General features: G+C 41.0%; 1 protein-coding gene across 3 annotated transcripts; it reads left to right on the top strand.

Annotated features, from left to right (window-relative positions):
* Positions 1-142: 142 nt before the first annotated feature.
* LOC103136613 (stereocilin) lies at positions 143-19,702 on the top strand. 3 transcript variants are annotated; one of them, XM_016670346.1, is made up of 30 exons: positions 143-1,522; positions 1,851-2,011; positions 2,128-3,249; positions 4,862-4,886; positions 4,983-5,541; positions 6,708-7,595; positions 7,676-7,738; positions 7,814-7,939; positions 8,718-8,884; positions 8,963-9,149; positions 9,367-9,482; positions 9,657-9,789; positions 9,901-10,086; positions 10,620-10,658; positions 10,739-10,915; positions 11,126-11,275; positions 12,145-12,203; positions 12,313-12,436; positions 12,537-12,619; positions 12,695-12,830; positions 13,241-13,443; positions 13,610-13,700; positions 13,821-13,992; positions 14,088-14,257; positions 15,176-15,331; positions 15,420-15,562; positions 16,721-16,869; positions 17,121-17,218; positions 19,301-19,448; positions 19,526-19,702. In XM_016670346.1, the coding sequence occupies exons 2-30, from the start codon at positions 1,912-1,914 to the stop codon at positions 19,612-19,614; spliced, it is 5,859 nt and encodes a 1,952-aa protein (XP_016525832.1). In that variant the 5' UTR covers positions 143-1,522; positions 1,851-1,911; the 3' UTR covers positions 19,615-19,702. The 3 variants fall into 3 exon arrangements, with proteins under 3 accessions (XP_016525832.1, XP_016525833.1, XP_016525831.1); XM_016670347.1 differs by having other exon boundaries at positions 143-2,011; positions 2,128-2,286; positions 2,371-3,249; XM_016670345.1 differs by having other exon boundaries at positions 143-2,011.
* The last annotated feature ends 768 nt before the right edge of the window (positions 19,703-20,470 follow it).

Here is a 20,470-nt window from a genome sequence, read left to right as displayed (position 1 = left end):
AAAAGAGTGGTGAAAATTCCTCCATGGTGATGAAAAATATTAATATTAATAATAAATAAATTAATAATAATAATAATAATAATAATAATAATAATAATAATAATAATAATAATAATCATAATAATCATAATAATAATATTTGACCAGATTTGTCTAATTGAGATCAAAATATCTATTTTACAAGAGAGCTCTGACCAAGACTGACAGCATACGGAGAGAAAGATCCATTAATAAATGTCTTGATAACATTTGTTGTTGCCAAGGGTGGTACAACCAGTTACTAAATTTGGGGAATAATTACTTCTTCATTAATGGTAAGGGCTATCTGGAAAGATTTATTTTCCTTTAATAAATGAAATCAAAATTAGAAAACTGCTTTTTGTGTTTATTCAGATTATTTTTGTTCGATTAAAACCTGTAAAATACTCTTTCACGGCACTGTGCAAAAGAAAAAAAAATACACGACAGCTTGTTTGACAGAGAGAATTTCCTGCTGTCTGATATAAAATGCTCGGCTTTCGTGGTTCTGTTCCCCTTCCAGTTATAATCTAGACCAAAGGTTTGCCTCAAACCATGAATTAAAAAAATCTCAACAACAGCAGCATTTTCGCCAGCTGATTTCCCTCCTGCCACGGCCGAGTTTGCAGCAGAGAGAGGAGGAAGGTATGGGGCGGATCCAGTTTCTCATTGACTATTCCCGTGGTGAATCGAGCCCTGCTGCACTGAGTGATTGCCGTTCCCTGTGGCATCAATAATATAGGAGGAAGTTATTGTCCCTACGCAGGCCGCAGTATCACAGAGCTGTAGCAGGCGGAGGGAGGGGTGGTCCTTTCACCCGGCCCTCTTGGGTTTCAGAGCCCGCAGACAGTGCTTTGACTGCTCTTGTGCCCCTGCACAAGGCCCGATTGTACGTTCGTCCGACTGAGGTATAGAAGAGACTAAAACAGTGACAGGCTGCACAGTCCCGCTGACCCGGCCCCTTCGGTAAGACTACACCCCCAACAAACCCAGTGTCACCAGATGAGTCCCAGCTCAATGGGGGATCAGTCAGCGGGAGACACTGGACGGTTCGAGAACAGGATAGATACCCTGGGTGTGATTAATATGATCCAGATTTTCACCTTGTTTACACACATAGCTGAGAGCTGTGACCTTCCTGTGACATCATCATACATCAGAATGCTGAGAGCTGAAATACAGTGGTTATGTGTGCAAAGCCTTTGCCTGCAAAATGTTTGTTAGGATCGACACAAAACAGTGGAATACATCCCACATTTGAAGCTTAAAATAAACCTAAACCTTGGGAGCTAAGCAAGTCATGCATCTCATACATCCAAAACAGCAGAGTAGTCGTGGTCACTGGTGGGAGGGGTGCCAGAAAGAGAGTGAAAGGTAGAGAAAGTCACAGCGGTAGTGAAATAGAGACCCACTCAGAAGGAGGGCAGCGCACCGTGTAATGGATACAATAAGTTTAAAAAGATGCTGGAAGACACTTAAAGAAAAAAATGCATTATAATCACTGGTAAGTTAAAAATCGTTCCTTATTTGCTTACTTTCTTTACATATTAATAGAAAATAATCGCATGTATTTGAAATTAATTTAGCTTTTATGCTAAACACATGAATAAACTTTAGATATTCAAAGTTTTTGACTCTAATATAGACTGTAGTTTGTCTGGTTTAATCGCACTATGGAGACCTGGAAGCCTGCAGTGTGAGTCGTAAGGTGCAATACAAGCCAGTCATTACGCTTTAATAACTTCTGACTGCTAAAATGTTTATTCTTACTGCTTCATATATAAAAGATAAAACTCAATGAAAGTCAAACAGAGTTTTTGTAAAATCCACAGGGAAGAAAACCCTTAAAAGAAAAATGTGACACCGGTTCTGTGCTGCACGTGCTGGCATGAGATGACGATGGTGAAGAAAGGGTCAGGAATGGCCGCTTTTAAATTCACAACCATCATCGTTTGTGCTGTTTTGGTTGGACAGGTGACCCCTGAGAGAACAGGTGAGAAAGATACCATTGTGATTACCATGCTGGTAATTTTTTTGGTCTGTGTATTTTTCAAGGCTAGCTCAAGCTGTCTCCTTCTTTTTCTTTTTTTTCTTTTTTTGCTGTTCTAGGAGGTGAAAAAGTGGACCACAGAGATGCTCTCCTGAAGGAGATCGTCTCAAAATGGAGTAAAGAAGCAGGTTTGAGATCCCCACCTGAAACAAACAAGGACCAGTCTTTGCCCTCTTGGGTTAGAAGCATTATGGGGGGTTTAAAAACTCTCTTTCCCAGTAAGAACTTGCCTTCATTAAACAAGCCAATAGACAGACACCGCCTCTCTGGATTCCTGTACAACATTTCTCTGTATCTGCAAGAGATGGGCGCTGAGCTGGAGGACGAACCCGCGGAGCAAGACGAGGATCAGCTCTGGGAGAAGGTGCTGCATTTCTTTCTCCAGTCTGAAGGCAACGCAGCCTTGAACCAGTGGAACGGCCGTGTACCGCCCAGACCCAGCGTCAAAGTGCAGGACTGGTTTTTGTCCCTGAGAGGAAGTCCGCACTGGGACTGGCTGCTGGGGCTCCTGCAGAGTCTCATCACTCTGTCCGAGCGTCAGCCCCACAGACCAATCTTGGCGTTCTTATCTCAGAACTGGAGGACGGTGAGCGCTGTTCTGGAGGCGACACTACAGGCTGTAATCAGCGGGACTTACGGCCAGGCCAGCGCAGGCCTTCAGGGCTTCATCTGTGCTCTGAAGGGTCGCAGCGATTGCGCCTTCGGTGTTAGCTGGCTTCAGCAGCTGCTGCAGTTCCTGGAAACACGCAACTGGAAGCCGGTGGTCAGTTTACACCCAGCAGGGGAACCTGCTGGATACAGCAAGGGCCCCGGCGCATTTGGACGCTTTAAACCCTTCAGTTTGCCCCCTGAGGCCATGTTGAGGCAGGACGGGTTTTCAGCAAATGCATCTGCTGAAGACATGATGAGCACAGAGGACGAGTTGGACTCGGTGCAGAGCTTCCTGCTGCAGGCTTTGTCTCGTTCAGGCGGCGGGGATCGAGGCGGGCAGCAGGCTCAGAAAAACCTCGCTCTCGTGCAGAGTTTGGACGGACTGAGGCGAGGCCTTCTGCACAGGGTGGGCAGCTCTGTCTACGGCAGCCTGAGGGAGAAAGTGTCACGAGTTACCATGGCGATACTCGACGATGTGAGCAGCGTGGTGGAAGTGCCGCAGCCCAACTTTCAGGGCCGCTGCTCTGTGGGTGAGTATGAGAGATGAGGTTTACGTCACCTACCCAGCTGCCAGACATGTTAGGGATGCCACAAAGCATCCAAAGAGTCAGTCACAGTATCTAATTATGAAAATGTTTGATGATTTAAAAAAAAAACAAAAAAAAGCAATTTTAGTTCAAAGAGCAAATGCTTCTGTTGTGGATTATTATCATATATTTGGATGCTTCTGAGAATAACCACAAAAAAAATCATCCTTATAATATTATAATCATTTTAATTTTGCTAATAATTAGGGTAAATTTATTGTGATGAGATTTGTGATTTATCAAGATAAACAAACTTTTAATTAATTATGTTTAGGAATACCTAAAAAACTGACAGCATGTTTGGGGTCTATAAGGTTTTAGTTAGTCAATTGATCGATTAATAGGGGCATGGATAAATATCAACAGACAGTCATGAGTTGAAAATATGAGTAAATGCAATAATTGTGAGCTGTTTTATTTTAGGGACTGTGAAATGTCACATCCATATTTCAAAAACTCCCCTGCAGAATCCTTTTGTGATTATTGTGATTAATATGATAAAACACTATGATAAACCTTTCAGTTCACGTTGCCATTTCTTTCATTTGATGCTATCTGCATGTTGTTTGGGGCTAATGCTCAAAAAATGACTTAAATTTTTGGGTTTTTCAAACTCTTCAGAGACTTTGACTGAACCTGTGTAGTTTGGTCGGGTGAGATTAAGATCTAGTTTTTTAATAAACCTTCCAGGTGGGTGTGAATGGGAGCCCAAGGATGAATAGTAATGCTGTGGGCCTGTTTCCTATCTTAAGGCTCTAACCCTAACCCATACCCTAACCTTGTTAGGTGGTCTCTGAAATATCAGAAATAAAAATATGGTGGGCTTGGGAAATTGGAAATAGTTTGTAATTTGGTCTTTTCATTGGGTGATATCAACAAAATTGTGACCAAATTAACACAGAAATTGTTCACCAGACATAAATCTAACCCTTGTGATCATCTCAGAGAAAACTTGTAAGACAAACTGAGGAGAGAGGAGGACCGAAGAAGAGACATTCATCTAAGGTTTTTCTGTTTTCCCCGAGATTGTGAAATGTTCTTTCGGCATAAGGTGGTCGGACAAAGTCTGATGAGTTGAGCTTTGATGATTGTTTTTAAAAGTATTATTTAACAATGTGGGCACTTTTTATACTATACTAAATAAATGTGCTAAAATTAAAAGTTGTTTTTATCTGAATGTTGAGTTGTGAGATTATGTTTTGGTTTTCTCTACAAATCTTAACCAAGGGTTGCCAGTAAATTGTGCACTGCGCTGAATTAAGCATTTAAATCCTTTTTAAGGGCTTAATGAGTCTGGCTCATGTTTCATGTGACAGTGACTGACACTGCTTTAAAATCTTTATAATCATTCAGTCCAGTGAAAGACTTCTGTTGTTGGCTCAGTTAAGCTCTTTATCTGTCCATTGATGTCAGTAACATTATATCTTGGGCATTGTTAACTGAGCTGAGCTGTTGCTTCACTCATAGTTGTTCACTGCAGGGGGCTTCAGCTGCTTTTTCTGCCATTCATTCACTTCAATTTTCAAATATTTGCCTCTGATTTTTCTTTCTTAAGGCAACTTAAGGCAGCTGATCCTATGGTAAGTATATTTCATTGCTGAGGGACTGTGTTTTTTAAATAGTTATCTTTGCAAAGACATGTGCATACTCGAATAATTGTTTCCATGGCTTTGCAGGGGGATAAGACATAACGTGATGTGGAACGCTCAGGCTTTGGGCGCCGGCTCTCAGGGTCTCCCAAGCTCACTCCCGTTTCTGTCGTGCCCCTCCACCCAGGAAGAGAAATTACAGCCACCTCCACTGCCAGCTCAGTCATCTTCAAAAAAGACTCCATCTTCACAGAAACCCTTCAGACAGACACAAAGTCGTGAACCGTCAGCTGCAGGTCCCAGACAGTTCACAGAGAGTAACAGGAAGCAGAGACAGATGGAGTTCTTCACCTCCACAGAAATTCTGGAGGCAGCGTGTAATGACTCCATCCCAGGCTTGACGGGTGTCTCCAACTTCACCGTCTTCCTCTACTGCAAACTGTTTGAAGGCGAGACCGGGTCGGGTAATCCTGCTGCGACTCATTTAGGACTCGATCTGCATGCCACTTGCTCGGATGCAGCCTGGTACCTGTCTGCTGCTGAGGAGGATTTCTTTTGGGTCCATGTCTGCACTGAGTTCTTTGCCCATGAATTCAACAACACGGTGTGTGCCAACTCTTCTTTCTGGCTGCAGAAAGCACAGCAGGTAAAGAGTAAATTTTTAATGAGTGAAAACTTTTGTTTGAGAGTTTGAAAGTTGGCACAAACCTTCCTCAGGGAGACTGTGCAGGTTTAAAATTAAATTCCACCTGAAAAATGTGTAAGATTGAAAATCACATTAAAATATATTAATGGGTACAGAATTTATCATTAACTACTAATTGATTAGTTTAATATCTACTGAATAATCAGTCTAAAAGTTTAATTCTTCTAATGAAGGAACTTCTTTTACATGTATTTTATGCAGGGAATGATGATTTACTACTTGTTTATGTTGTCAAATCCCATAATAATGTATTATTATTAGAATGGGAAGTTGGATTTACAATAAAATGAATAACATGTAATACAGAATTACACTTTTATTTAATCCATTAAGAACTATTCCCTCGTGATAAGACTAAAACAACTCTTGATATAGAAATAACCTGAAAAACACTGCTTCTTAACGAGAAAATTCAATGAGCTGATCAAATGTAAAAGTTTTATCGGTAATCTATAATCTCTTTGAATTTTGAGGGAATAGATTGTCTTTATGTGTCTCTGAAGGTGAAGCTCTTGATTGTTTCCCTTTGGGTCCAAAAATAATTATTTCAGTTTTGTTTCATCTGGAGAAAGTACTAATGGCACATCGATATGTTGATTTAATCTATGCATCAGCGCTTCAATGTGTTTGTAGTCACTTGGTGACATCAGAAAGTAGAGCTGTGCATCATCTGCATATGGTAACTAATATAATTACTTGTTATAATTTGAGCTTTATGTAGATATTAAATAAAAGGGGTCCCAAGATGGAACTTTGAGGTACCCCGCATGTGATTTTTGAGAAGTTACGTACTGATACAACAAAGTCCCTTTTCATTAGGTCAGACTCAGTGAAGTATGTTTAGAGGGAGTCTGACCCACCTTTCCAGTCGCTTAATTAGAATATCAAGGTCAACAGTTTCAAATGCTGCACAGAGATCAAAAAGTACCAGCACTGTCAGCCAATAATGACATCATCTCTGTGACTTAAAAGTGTTATTTGACCAGAGTTAAAGTCATGGATTTTCAAACACCATGGGGAAAGTGAATAGAAGTGTGTGAAAGGTAAGGTCTAATGTGTTTGTATGCACTGCAATTGTTCACTGATCTCCATGCTTGTGTGTGCAGGCTGCAGCACTACAGGACTATCATTTCTTTAACCAGACAAGCATCGATGACCTTTGTATGCAGCTGTCAAGAGATGCAGCAGTGAATCCAGAACTCAGTGAGGACTGTCTGGCTCAACTGGGCAGCAGGTCGCTCAATGCCGAAGCTTTCAGAAACTGCTTCCTTCCTAATAACTCGGTACTGATCTCAGCTCTGTGTGGCAGAGACTCCCCTGGTTCCCAGCAGTCCCTGCCAGAAGGCAGCTGGGCTGCAGCATACTGCTCCAAGATTGACAACCTCACCTTTGACGACACATTCAGGGAGCCCTGTCAGTACAGGGAGTGGACTGTGGAAAAGTTCACCAACTTCACCCTGCTGGAGTTGTGTGGAGAGACTCAGGGTCTGAGAGAGCACATGTGTTTAAATGCTACGCTCTACAAGCAGCTGGTAGGACTGATACCACAGTTTGCAGATGTCTGTTCAGATCTGCGGGCTCAGCAGGAAAGCAATAAGTGCCTCCTGCAAAGGATTTTTGACATGCTCCCAGCACGATATGAGTTTGACACCTCCAAGCTGTGCGTGGAGACGGCCCCGATGCTGATTGACCTCATACACAAGCTGAGTGTGTGTGAGGTGGACGTTGGCGAGCGAGAGGGGTTTCTGGTGATGCTGGGCTACGTGCTACGTGTCTTGGACTTTGTGGTGGGTCTGTCTTCGGGGCTGGACGAAGGGGAACGAGAGGCGAGGCAGGGTCTGGGCCAGGCCATCCTCCTGTCCAGTCTCCTTGACAACACTTCCTGGGCCAGCTTGCGACCCGAGGCCTCCATGAGCGTCCTTCACACCGTGGGGGTCTTCCTGCGCAGAGAGCAGAACGCCACCGTGAAGGAGGACCTGCTGAGCTGCTTCAGTGTAAGATGCACTTGTTCAAGTTTTCTTTCCGTCTCCTACACTAACAACAAGTCAGTAACCTGCTTCTGCTGTGACTTCAGCCCGTCCTCTGGGACCTCATCCAGCAAAATGGAAACTCGTCCGCTCTCAGGGTTCTGTTGCAGGTACTGTGTCTTCGCAGCTGTAGTTGCATTTTGCAGAACTGATTGGCTCACTTGACTTTTGTCTTATTTCACTAGGAGTATCTCCAGATGCCAAAAGACAGCATTCGTTCTCTGGTGATGTCTGCAGAGAAAGAGGCTGTGAAGAGATTTATCTCACACATGCATCAAAGTTGGGACCAGCTTCAAGTTGAAACCAGCCAGGTTGATTCCACAAGCTTGTTCATAGTTCTTAGGGTGAATTCCCACCATGCCTGCTTAGTCCACGTTAACCAAACCACAGTTTCTTTGCCTGGAATGTCCGGTTCGTTTGGGGAGGTGTGAATGCCCAGTCAATGCAGATCAAGAAAGTGAACTCTAGTCCGCCTAAGACCTTTGGTCTCGGTTCAGAGAAAGTGAACTCTGGGGTGGGTTGAATACATATGTGAATGCAGATGGACCAGAGACCGCTCCAAAAGCAGGAAGCGGACTATAGAAAAAGGGCATTCTGGGTAAATACAACCACAACAAACATTAGTAGGAAAAATTAGTGATATTTTACCAGACAGAAGAGAAATCCCACAGTTGCTAAAATCTGACTCCACTCCATTTTTGTTTACATTTTGTGAAGAAGGAAGGTCGCTCAATGTCTTTGGAGGTTTTTGTTTTTGGTGTCGCTCCACCACAGACAAGGTGAAGAACTGTTTTTTCAATGAGTTTGGATCATTTGACACAGTGCAGTGTCTAAGCAAACTGCAGCAGCTGAAAATGTTACAAATGTTACATTTTTGGTCCCATTTAATTCGGGTCTACCTTAGTATTACGTGTGAAAACACCCTTAATGATATGCTAAAGCAGTTTCTGTTGGCTCTCATGAGCAAAGCAAAGACAGAGTTCATTACCTATCTCATAATGTTTTGTACTTTTCTGTGGTTATTTCAGAGCTACTTAAATGAATCTACATGCGTCGTCTCTCATCTTGTTTATTAATCTTCTATTTCAGGCCTCTCAGCAAGAGTTGCAGGCCATGGAAACAATGACGGCGGCTTTCATCCACAAGTTCCCCAGAGTGACCCCAGAGCTCTTTGTTGACCTTTCTCAATTCATCCCCTTCATGTCTGTTTCTGACATAATGAACTTCCCAGCCTCCTTGATCGTGAACGACAGCGTGTGAGTCACCGGTAGAGTATTCAATGTTTAATTTAAAGATGACTCTCCTCCAGCGATCTTTCTGTTGCTGCTCCTCAGGCTGACAGCCATTCGTGACCACAGTTCAGAGATGAAGTCGCTGCAGAAGAAGGCTTTTGTGAAGCGACTGCTGCAGTCGAACATGGTGGGCGACGTGCCCACATGGCCCCCGTACTTCCTCAGCTCCATCCTCCCACTTCTGCCTTTCCTACCTGTCCATCATTTTCAGCAGCTGACATCTCAACAGGTCAGAGATTAAATAAAAGCACCTCAGGTCACTGCGGTGCTGAATAAGGAGAAACACTAAATATTGAGCTGGAAAGTTTTCTATGTTGTTTTAAGATAAACAAAACATATGCAAGAATAACAATTAAGCCTGATGAGTTATGGAGTTCCTGAATTTATATTCTGTGTCTTGTATCTTGTTTTAATTAGTTTGGACATTTCATTGATTCTCTCCTCAGCTGTCTCCTCTGGTGGAGTTGATAGGCAACAGCAGTCTGGATGGCGTGCGGGGCCGCCATGTGCTACGGACAATTTTTAGTAGGAGAAAGAACCTAACTGGTGATGACCTGCTGAGGTGGGACTGAGATTCTTTATGTTTATTTATGTTTGGGTCACTAAAGGACCTGTAACTACGTTGTAATTACAAGCAGCATGCAGCTGATCCGTCGGAAACTCATATTTACAAGACTTGTTTGAACTTGCCTTTGATTTGAAGGAAGGCAAGGTAAAGAATAAAGTACTTTTCCAGATTAGGAGTTCTCGCGTGCTACTTGGATCCTGCAGAACTGGGTTTATATCTCCAGGACCCAGCTGTGTCCTCTGTTCTCTGGCAGCAGCTGTCTCAATGCATTTCCAAGGGGCTCATCAGTTCCAGCGGCAGGGTGAGTTGCACACTACTTGAACCACTTGCAGCATGAGCTAGAGTTTGTTTTTATGCGCTGTTATAAGTTGCTTGACTGACTCTGCTTAACCATGTTTCATGGACGCTACAGCTGTCATCCTGGTTGATCCCAGCAGTATCAAGCAGGCTGAACATCAGCAGCATGACTTCTTCAGAGCTGTCTGCACTCAGCGGCTTGCTGCCCCAGTTAGGAGCCTCCTTCCTGCTGTCACTCACCTCACAACGACTGCTGGAAATCCTGTCAGAGCCCGGTTTTCACACATTTTCACCAGCGCAGGTCAGCAGGGAAGGAGTGCTTCTTCACACTTTTAGTTTCGCATTATTCCGCTTTGCTTTTGTGGCTTTCTTGTCTGTTTCAGCCCAGTGGCTGTGTAATAATGAGCAGAATATCTTACAAAAACGGTTTTCGGAAACCTTTCATTTCTTTTCCCAAAGATCCTGTGTGGAACAAAGATGCATGCTGCTGTTCCATAAAAAACAAATACTGACTTTGATTGAAAAGTTTAATTTAAAATATATTTTTTGAATAATTTTCATTTTTTTCTGTTAATTTGTCATGTGCAAATCTGACAGTCGTACGCAAAAGACTTGCATGTATAATTGCAGTGAGAGGTTATTCCAGGTCCGCAGCGTGCTTTTTCATTAATAAGGAAATGATGAATATTATGCATACAGCACTACACTAAAGTTCATAGTTTTTATGTGACATGATGTGTATAATTTGTAATACCATTACTGTTTAAAATGCGTGAATTTTCTTCGAAAGCCAAATCTTTTGTTGCATAACACGTTTTTCCATCCTCTCCTCAGGCGTTTCAGATTTTATCCAAGATCACAAAAGATGGCAATGTAAGTAATCATCTCCAGAACATTTGCACTGACTGTCAGCCATCTGCGCTCTCAGCACTGTATCCCTCTCCTCCTGCCAGCTTTCTGTGGAAAACCTGTGCAGCCTGAAGCCGTTACTCTCCGGTCTCTTCCCCGCTGCGCTCCGAGACCTCCGGTGGACTGACTTCAGTGAGGATGCCCACTGTCCGTGCTGGAGAAGGCTGCAAACTGAGCTCAAGCCTGGACACAGAGCCATGTTATTCGATGCAGTGCAGGAGGTGATGCTGCTTTGTCGTCTTAGAGTGTCACTTCTCACCGTCTTCTCCTTTCTTAGTTTGCTGAGGACTCAGTGTCATATGCTGCATGCCACGTTTTAAAGTTTCAGTCTCAATACTAAGTCTTAAATGGTGAATGAATCAGATTAATTTGTACTTTCAGGAGCAGTCGTGGTTGTCTGATATCTATTTTTATTGGTTGCTTGTTGACAGACGCGCCACAAAGACTCAAGGAACTTCTCTCAGCAGGCAAACTGTCTGATTCCCTTTGTCCCTCTGAGAAAGCTGATACCAGCTATGAGCGGCGACACCATTTGGAGAGGCATTAGCGCATACAGACATGCACAGTGGTCTCCACAGCAGGTACACATTCTTCTATAATCTGCTCGTGTTTCTGTGAAACGTCAACAGTGGGTAAAAAAGGAGAATCTTCCCCGCTTGGTGTCTTGCTCCCTTTTATCTGCAACCCATTGGATATGCTTCAGATGAGCCTTTCAGGATATTAATCCTCCGTTCACATCAGCTGCCATCAGACTAATTACTTTGGATGTAGTACAATAGTGTGCTGGAGTGTGGCATAAATTAATAATGGCTGCCTTAAAGGGATTTTTATCACGGCCAAGAATGTATGAGCGCGCTTTCACCACCTGTTCTCAGCCTAACAAGACCTGAATTAATTTAATAAAGATCACCCCTTTCACTTATGCAGAAATCTACGACACCCTGTTGATGAATTATATACTGTACAGATTATAATCTGAATCTTTAACATGGTTAGATATTAGAGTTTATCCTGAAGCCAGTACTGCTGTATTGATATAAATTACAATGCAACCTTAATTTGTATGTTTGCCGTTAAGCAGGAATTAATCTCACTGCAAACAAAACACATTTTTGGCAATTTTTAGCAGCAAAGTTTTGCCTGGAGCAGCTGCTCTCCTGCTGATACGCCTGTAAAACCTCTCTGTGTTTTGTTTCCATGGAAGAAAAATCTTGTTCTTGGCTCAAGAGTTGGAAAATAAAAAGTAATAATAGGACATGAATCCAACTTCTTACAAATCTGAAAAATGTAATCTTTGCTTCTAAAAAGCATTTTAAAAAGGTTTTTAGCTGTTTTGAACCATGACTTTAGTGCAGGGGTCAGTAACCCTCGAACCTGTTTCAGTCGTTTTCTTACAATACATAATACTGCCCCTTTAAAATGTACAATAATCTCTCATTTTTATGCACAGGCTCAATTTCTGTTCAGACAGATCCATGAATTCAAAAATATCACCATCAAGACGGTGAAGTAAGTCTGAACTTCTGTATTCCTGCTTTTGATCCTGCAGCATAACCACACCAAACAGTTACTTTACATTTCCAGTAACGATCAACAATGACCTCTCTGCTGCCAACAGAGATCTGGGTCGTGTTGCTGCTGGAATGAGTTGTGACTTTGTGAGGCGTTTGACCAACCACACAGATTTTACTGAGCTGCTCCAGTTTTTGACTGATCTGCCTGGAGGTCCAAGACCGGCTCTGGTAAGAAGCGAACCTCATCCACGCAACCACAAGATGTAGCTTTTTCTGAACAAATACTTCAGAAATAATGTTTACGTTATTTTTATTATTATATTCCCAGCGAAAATGCCTTGTAGATGAGCTGCGGAAACAACCTGAACTTGACCTCGGTTCTTTGAGTTCTGGGTTCGCAGCAACGTTACCGTGAGTAAGCAACGTGTTTTAGATAAATATAGCACATTTCTCCAGTAACTACAGCTGAAACTGTTTGTTTTCCAGGGTAACGATGCTAGAGAACCTGTCAAATGCGTCTGTCAGAGGAATCCTGAGCCACATTCAGCTACACTTTCTTGATTTCCTGAGACTGCCTCATTATAAACAGACAAATTTAGCTGAGAAGGCCTTGTCTGAGCTGGTAAGGTACCACTGTAACTTCACAAATGCTTTGTTTACTGCAAGATGTGAACACTGCAATATGTTTGAAGTGAGAAAGTGTGATCGGAAAGCAGATGGCGGTGTAATTTTAAACGCTAATTAGTGGAATAGGGAATCACAGGTTTGTGTTACGGCAATTGAAGTAATAAAAAGCTGCCATGGCAATTCAGAGGAAATACCAGCTCAGGAACAATTTTCTTAGGAAATCTAAACCAGGCTGAGTGATGGGGAGTCATAAAATATTAAAAGTAATATTTGTTTGCTCAGAAGCAGATGGAAAATGATTTGGAAGCAGTCTTCTCCTCGCTCAGCAGTTTTTACTGAAGTGGAATGATGACGTTGTGAAGTCAAGCTAATCTAGAGCATCTCTGTGTTTGTGCTGTTCCACAGGGTTCTTCTCCGGCTCCGGGGATGATTGATGGCGCCCTCCTGGATGTCCTGGGGCCTCTGTTTCCGTTTTTGGACAGAGACAGTCTGGCTCTGGTGGACAGAGGAGCGCTGGCTCTGCGGCTGGAAGAAATTAGGAGTTTCTGCCTTCCCAAAGAGGCGCTCAGAGACATCAGTGACCTTCTCACTCAGAGAGATTTGCTCGGGTAAAACATTTTCACCTCCGCATGGATGAGCTGATTGGTTTGATGGATGTAGAGTCTAGGTTTGGCTATCTGTGACTAAAAATGCTGTCCACAGTTTAAAGTTTGTGTTCTGTGCTTATTATATATAGATATTGTTTTAATAACTCAGCATGTGGTTATTTGCCAGGAATCCATCCAAATGGCAGGTTGGGGATGTTGAACATCTGGGAAGGTTGGTGTTTGCTCTCTCAACAAAGCAGATCAACTCCATTCCCCTGGTAAGAGTCTCAAATAAACTAATTTGTAAACTAATTCAGACTAGTTATTTCTGTTAATCTATGAGAATAATCCAAACAAATTTTTTTCTGCAAATTTATGATCTTGCTTTTATTGAACAGACGGTACTAAACAAGACCACAGTGGAGCAGGTTCTGGTGGGTCAAAAGCGCTGGGAGAAAAGTCTGGTCGGTGGGATCTGTGTTAGTCGGTGTGTGGACCAGCAGTACCACAGGAAGCAGACCTGGAGTCTAATTCGAGGAATTGTCAAAGCGCGAAACCGGAGAGCAAAAGGTTAAACTCATGCTTCCAACCAGCTGAATCTGAAACATTTTACATGTGAGCTAAGTTTAATTATAACACCGGTTTCGCCTGTGTGATTTACTTAGTGCCAGTCCCAAGCTGTGCAGACATCAGAGGAACGTTCCCGTCTGCTTGGACCCCCACCCAGCTTCGCCGCATGTCCCTAGACGAACTGAAGGAGTGCGTGGAGGTTTTTGGTCAGGATCCGTCGCTGGGCTCTGAGCAGCGACGGTCGCTCTGGGTGAAGCTCAGGCAGGTCAGAGAGACAACAACGAATGCAAGGCATTTTCACACATTTCTTCCTGCGACATACAAAACATTCTGTGGTGCTTTCAAATTAATAAATTCTCATCATTTAAAAGATCTCTGGAAAAGCAAAAATGTGCAAAACTCACATTTGTACATTTTTGTACTTCCATTTGAGTCTACTGCCTCTAGAAACAGCCTAAGCCATAAAAAAATTTAAAAAAATAGGTCATGTTTTTTGGCGTCTCTAAAATGACCTTTTTCAAAACCCTTCCAAATGTAACGTCACAAATCAGCAGGCACTGCCCCCCCACCTAGCAACCCCAGCAAAGCCCAGCCCGTTACCTAGCAACCCCAGCAAAGCCCAGCCCGTTACCTAGCAACCCCAGGAAAGCTCAGCCCGTTACCTAGCAACCCCAGCAAAGCCCAGCCTGTTACCTAGCAACCCAAGCAAAGCCCAGCCCGTTACCTAGCAACCCCAGCAAAGCCCAGCCCGTTACCTAGCAACCCAAGCAAAGCCCAGCCCATCACCTAGCAACACAAACTGACTTCCATGCTTTTCATTAATCTCATATTTCTGTTTTTAAAAATAGTTTTTTTGTGGTCTGATGCAATATTCTAAATGTCATGTTTTAATTACCTTTAAGTGGAAAATAATCATAATAAAGAGAAATAAATGCTTTCAAACCTCCATCTGTATGTAATTGTTCCATAATTGTGTCAAAGTCCTTGAAATAAATTGGTTTTTCAGTATTATTCAATTTTTTAAAAATGGGTCTGTAAATGCACACCTTGCTGTTTAGGATTTTGTTTTTTTAAAATGAAATTAAAACCACGGTACTCCATGGTAAAGTTTGTCACCGTAAAGGACGTGAATCTGAAACGTCCTGACGTTTTCTGTGGGTGAACTCTGCTTGGTTCTTTGCAGTCCTTGAGTCCGGTGAGGGAGCTGAGAGCGGATCAGGTGCTAGCTCTGGGATCCTTGTTGACAGAGATGGGAGACAGAGAGCTTCAGGACACCAGTCTCACTGATCTGGGCGTGCTGGTACATCTGGGCTCACTGACGAACTGGACCCCTCGAAAGGTAATTTCCTCTTTCTAGATCTAAAATTTGATGAACGCTTGAATTTACATAGTAATGATTATTGAATGCTGGTGTTCGCCTTTCTCAGATGAGAGCGGTGGTTTTAAGTATGCTGAGGAAAAGTGGAGTGAAAGTGGAGCATTTATCAGTTGTTGATGTGGCAACGCTCGGCCATCTGATCTGCGGTCTGAACCCCACGGAGATGAAACGCCTGAGCCCCTACAACCTCAGGTGGGTCACATATGCAACTAAGATCTAATATTTTCTAAATTATTCAAAATCTCATAAAAAGATAAATATTTAGACATCTGATAAATACATTTATTTATGTATTTATTTATTTCAATCAGGTTTCTAAAAATAAAGAAAGCAAATAACCAGTAGGGCAAGAGAAAACATCTGCAGATATAACCAAGAACCAAATAAATAAGCTTACCACTATTTTTCTTTTTGAAAAGGAGTGGGAAGAAGTGAACACTTTTCTAACACTAACTCTTATCTCAATTTAATTAAATATATCACTTACCGACTCAGGAATTATCTGAAATGCGTAATTAAAAACATGTTGCGGTATTCATATACCTGTTCAATTTACTGTACTAATGAACCAACAAATAAATATTTCCTGTAATAAGTTATATTACAGAAAAGATAAAAGATTACAAACTGACTTTCATAACAGGACAAGCAATTTTTATTACTATTATTTCTAATAATAGTAATAATAATAAATACTTAATATATTATTTTAATATTATTACTATTATTATTAACTAATATAATTGTTAATAATTATTTATTATCAATTAATTATTATGTTAGAATTATTATTATTATTATTATTATTATTATTATTATTATAGTTATGAGCAATAATGAAAATTCTAAGTTACAACCAGACTTGTGGCCTCAGAATAATTACTAACTCCAGCTAATATACCACATATGACACTTACAAATTCAGAGTTATATAACCAACAAATGAAATAAAAAAAACAAACTAATGATGATAGTAATATCACAATAATAATCTACTCCTAATTGTAATAGTAACACAAAAGGATTAAAAAAGAAACTCGTTATCATACCACATGTTTGTGTCAATCCCCTACTTCCCATTGTAATATAGTTTAATATTTATTTTTAAACTGGTTGATTCTTGAGCACTGTTTTAAACCCATATTCAGTCCGTTGCATTGTTTGACTCCAGTGGCCGTGATACAAGATCGTTTCATAGTTGTTCATCATGCTATTAGTAGAAGGAAACATAGCGGTGAGAGTTTTTCGTGCAGCACGACAGAGTGAGCTGATTCTAGAAGATAAAACGAATGAACATGTCAACTGTATGAGCGGTGGCGTCTTAACAACACAGCTCCTCTGAACCTGCAGCGTGGCCGTCCTGTTCCTGCGGGAAACGACCCTGCCCTGCACAGAGCAGCAGATGGAGGCGCTGACAAACTGCCTGGCCAGAGCGGAGGCCTTTGGTCCTGTCAGCTCCTGGGGGCCGGAGATTTTCACCGAAATCGGGACACTTGCAGGTACAGTGGAGCGCCTTGTTCCTCGGGGTGCAAGCTTTCTGTGCACAGACTTCTGAAATTTGTCTTGCATTCAAAGAGTGAGAAGGGTTACGGTTGAAAATGGCAGCTGGTAGACAGATAGGACCAATTAAAACAGTCCCAGACGGTTAAGGTTCGAGAAGGAGGAAGGAAAAGTTTTTTTGAACACTTTATCTGTGATTTGAAATTAGAAACATTAATTACCTGACTCCAGTGTTTGTGCGTGTTTCCAGCGGGCCTGCCTGATATGGTGCTGTCAGCTCTGCTGCAAGAACAAATGGAGGGAATCACCCCTGAAGCTGTAGCGCTGATGTCTCCAAAAAAGATGGCAGTGAGTTATACTTGTTAATGAAAAGGTGTTTGTGCAGATGAACCTGCAGCATTAATGCAGGCTAACAGCACAGATGACAAGCTTTATGCACATAAGCTGCAAACACCACAATTTATTTAAATACATCTTTTTAAATTGTAATAAAGAGGGAAATACATATCTCAGATTAATTTGAACAACTCCTATAATGAATATTTTAATGAATTATACAATGTGTAATGAAATATTTTAATTTTAACTATAATTTGATTTAATTAGATGTTCATAATGTATTTAATTTTTTAGTATGTCGTTAATAATTGTGTAGCCTTGGATTAATAAGCTATAGTGACAGTTTAATTTATTTCATAATAGACATGTCATGAAGAAAATATTAAACAAGTATTAATAAGTTTAGCAAAAAATAATAGCATGTTATAATTACTGATTTACATTTCAGTAATTTAATCTTGTATTTAATAAATAGTGGATATTTGATCAGGTAGCATTTTGAATTTTTACATTTCTCTGACAGTCGCTACCTTCACCAATAAAGGTTTACAAAAACCTTTGCCGTCATTTTATTAAAACCATTATTTTCTAATTCTTTAAGCGGTTCACATTAAGGATTCTCATGGTTTCCAAGACTTAAACGAAACATTTCTTACATTTACAAAATAATTGAAAGGTCCTCAAACTTATAAGTGAAACATGCTTCCCAACACAAAACGTGAGGAGTTACTACAACATTAAGATTTACTGCAAACCTTTTGGAATATTCTAAGGTTTTCAGTGATTACGTATTGAATATCTGCTTTGTTTTTGCACCGGATTCATGATGTAGTTTTTGCACAGTATAAGTGTAGACACAATCACGCCAATCAGGTCCTGCTGATTGACACAAATTTCATTTGTTTTTGCATTTGGTTGCAGTTTTTCTGTCTTTAGCTGCTTCCTCAGGTGCAGAATTAATGAAAGTCATAGAGAAAAATAGTCAATAACAGAAAAGTATTTAATGCTCTGCTGTAGATATTAAAAGACGGTAAAATGACTGACAATCTGAACAGATTCATTCAAAGATAAAAAGTATGGATTGACATGGGGAGGACACTTAGTACTTTCTAGAAACATTCCTATCCTGTTTTTATGAATCCATTGGTGTAGCAGGTTGGTTTTTCCTCTTACTTATCCCCATATTTAAATGAAACCAGCTTTCTGTAGATTTTCACTCTGTCCATATGACTCAAAATGCTCTGATGGTTCAGAATCTAAAGTAGTTCTGCTCTGATTGCGTTTCGCATAAATATGCATCAATACAGGGGAGATTTCCTCTAGATTAATTCATCATACCTCCTTTAGATGTGAGGAAGCTGCTTTAAAAAGGAGAGAAACTCTCTCAGGACGCCTCTACTCTCATCTGCACACATTCTCAGTGAGCAGAACGCCTGGTGAATTTGTCCCAGCAACTTTGACTTGTCATGACTTGATTATAGGACTTGTTTTGTCTGGGAAAATCCAAAAATGTATTTCAGTGAACTTAATGTGCAGAACTGTAAAATAAGTCAGGCAAATGAAAAGCATTCTGCTGCAACAATCAAGGCTCAAGTAAGAAATAGAAATCATGATTTGTTTTACATTGAATTTAATAATAATAAAAAAAGGGAAAAATATCAAATTATAGTCCTGACTTTAATTTAGTTGATTTGCGATGATGTGATTTGCAATCTAGTCTTGTTAATCAGGACAACTCAGAAATGTTTGATGAACTGAAGCAGTGTAGTAAGCAGCTTTCAGCCACAGAGAGTGTTTTACTTTAGCAGCCTAACTGGACAGACAGTTGAATGATAACCGTGGTTTTAGTGAAGATTTAAGGCACTTTTCTTTTGCCTTAAGCATGAAATAAATCAGGTCCAGTTTCCAAATTTGCTTTTAACTTTGCTCTGATCTTTTCGCAAAAAAAACGTAAGCAGGATTATTACGTGTTAAGCAATAAAAACTGACGGATGGACACAGATTCGTTTTCAAAAGAGTAATGAAAAGTTTTAGCCTCACAGTACAGCATTACACCGACAGTTTGACTGCGTTTCTTGTTCTGTGCTACAGGTGGTGTTCAGTGCAGTGCAGTTATCGTGGCTGAGTGCAGAGCAGGCGTGGGCCGTCACAGAGGAGCAGTGGGCAGAGCTGGACGCAGAACAGAGGCACGCTGTTGGACTGGCTCGCTACGAGGGAGACGTCCTGATGGAGCTCAGAGGTGTGTTCTTGTTTTGTTTTCTGAGAAAACACCGTGTGAGCTCAGTCGTGATGAATTCTGCTCCATGTTTTCTGCAGGACGAAGCTCTTCTCCGTCAGTCCTGAACGCAGACAGCTTCGCTCTGCGCTCACTGGCTCTGTGCCTTTTGTTACAGCAGCTAATTTAAAATAATGGGGGGGGGAAAAAATTGATTCTCACATTGACTTCTCCTGGTATTGTATTTGTAATGCAAATAAATATTTTCAATTACCCCACTCTTCATTGTGATGGCGTCTGAATTTACAAAGACATGAGATGTGCTTTGTAGCGTCATATGTTTCACTTTTATGAGATTTATTAGCTTAAAAGGATGTAAATCACTATTCGCGTTGTTGTGCAATGTTTATTGACCTTTTGTTCGAACAATAACAACATGCGGTGACAGTGATGAATGTTTATTTGACAGAGGAACAGGCTTTCTAACATTTGTACAGCATAACCAGGGAAATAAACCTGAGAGGAGATTTTATTGCATGCAGGGAACCAAACTGGAACAGCGAGAACAGAAAAGGAATCAGCAACCTGTAATAGACCATTAAAATCTCGCACACGTTCAGTAATAACTCTTGTTTGCTCAGGCTCCTGGAGCCCTTCGTGTGTAATGCTACCCCTCGTCCTCTGTGCAAATTCAGCAAATGTAGTGTGTGGATTTATTTGAACTTCGAAATTTGTCCTCTGCAACACTAATTAGGTTTCTGGGTGTGTTTCTCTAACCCAAAAGATGCAACGTTCATACATTTATGTTAGGATAAAAGATTAAATTCTGGGTAAAATAAAGAAAAACAGCATCCAGCTGGAGGCATTAATGAGGTTAGATCTTCTGTGAAGCTTTGTGTTAATTAAACCATCTTACTTAATGTGTTTTAGTACATCTAATTGTATGCTATCTAAATTCAGACCTTATTTTTTTACTCATTTAATGTAGTTGCAGCTACATTCAAAAGTCAATTTTCTCAAGTAGCTTATGACTGTTAATAGGTAAC

This window comes from Poecilia formosa, unplaced genomic scaffold (assembly GCF_000485575.1).
Source record: "Poecilia formosa unplaced genomic scaffold, Poecilia_formosa-5.1.2 Scaffold33, whole genome shotgun sequence".
NCBI classification, from domain to species: Eukaryota; Metazoa; Chordata; class Actinopteri; order Cyprinodontiformes; family Poeciliidae; genus Poecilia; species Poecilia formosa.
This window is presented reverse-complemented; position numbering and strand designations above follow the sequence as displayed.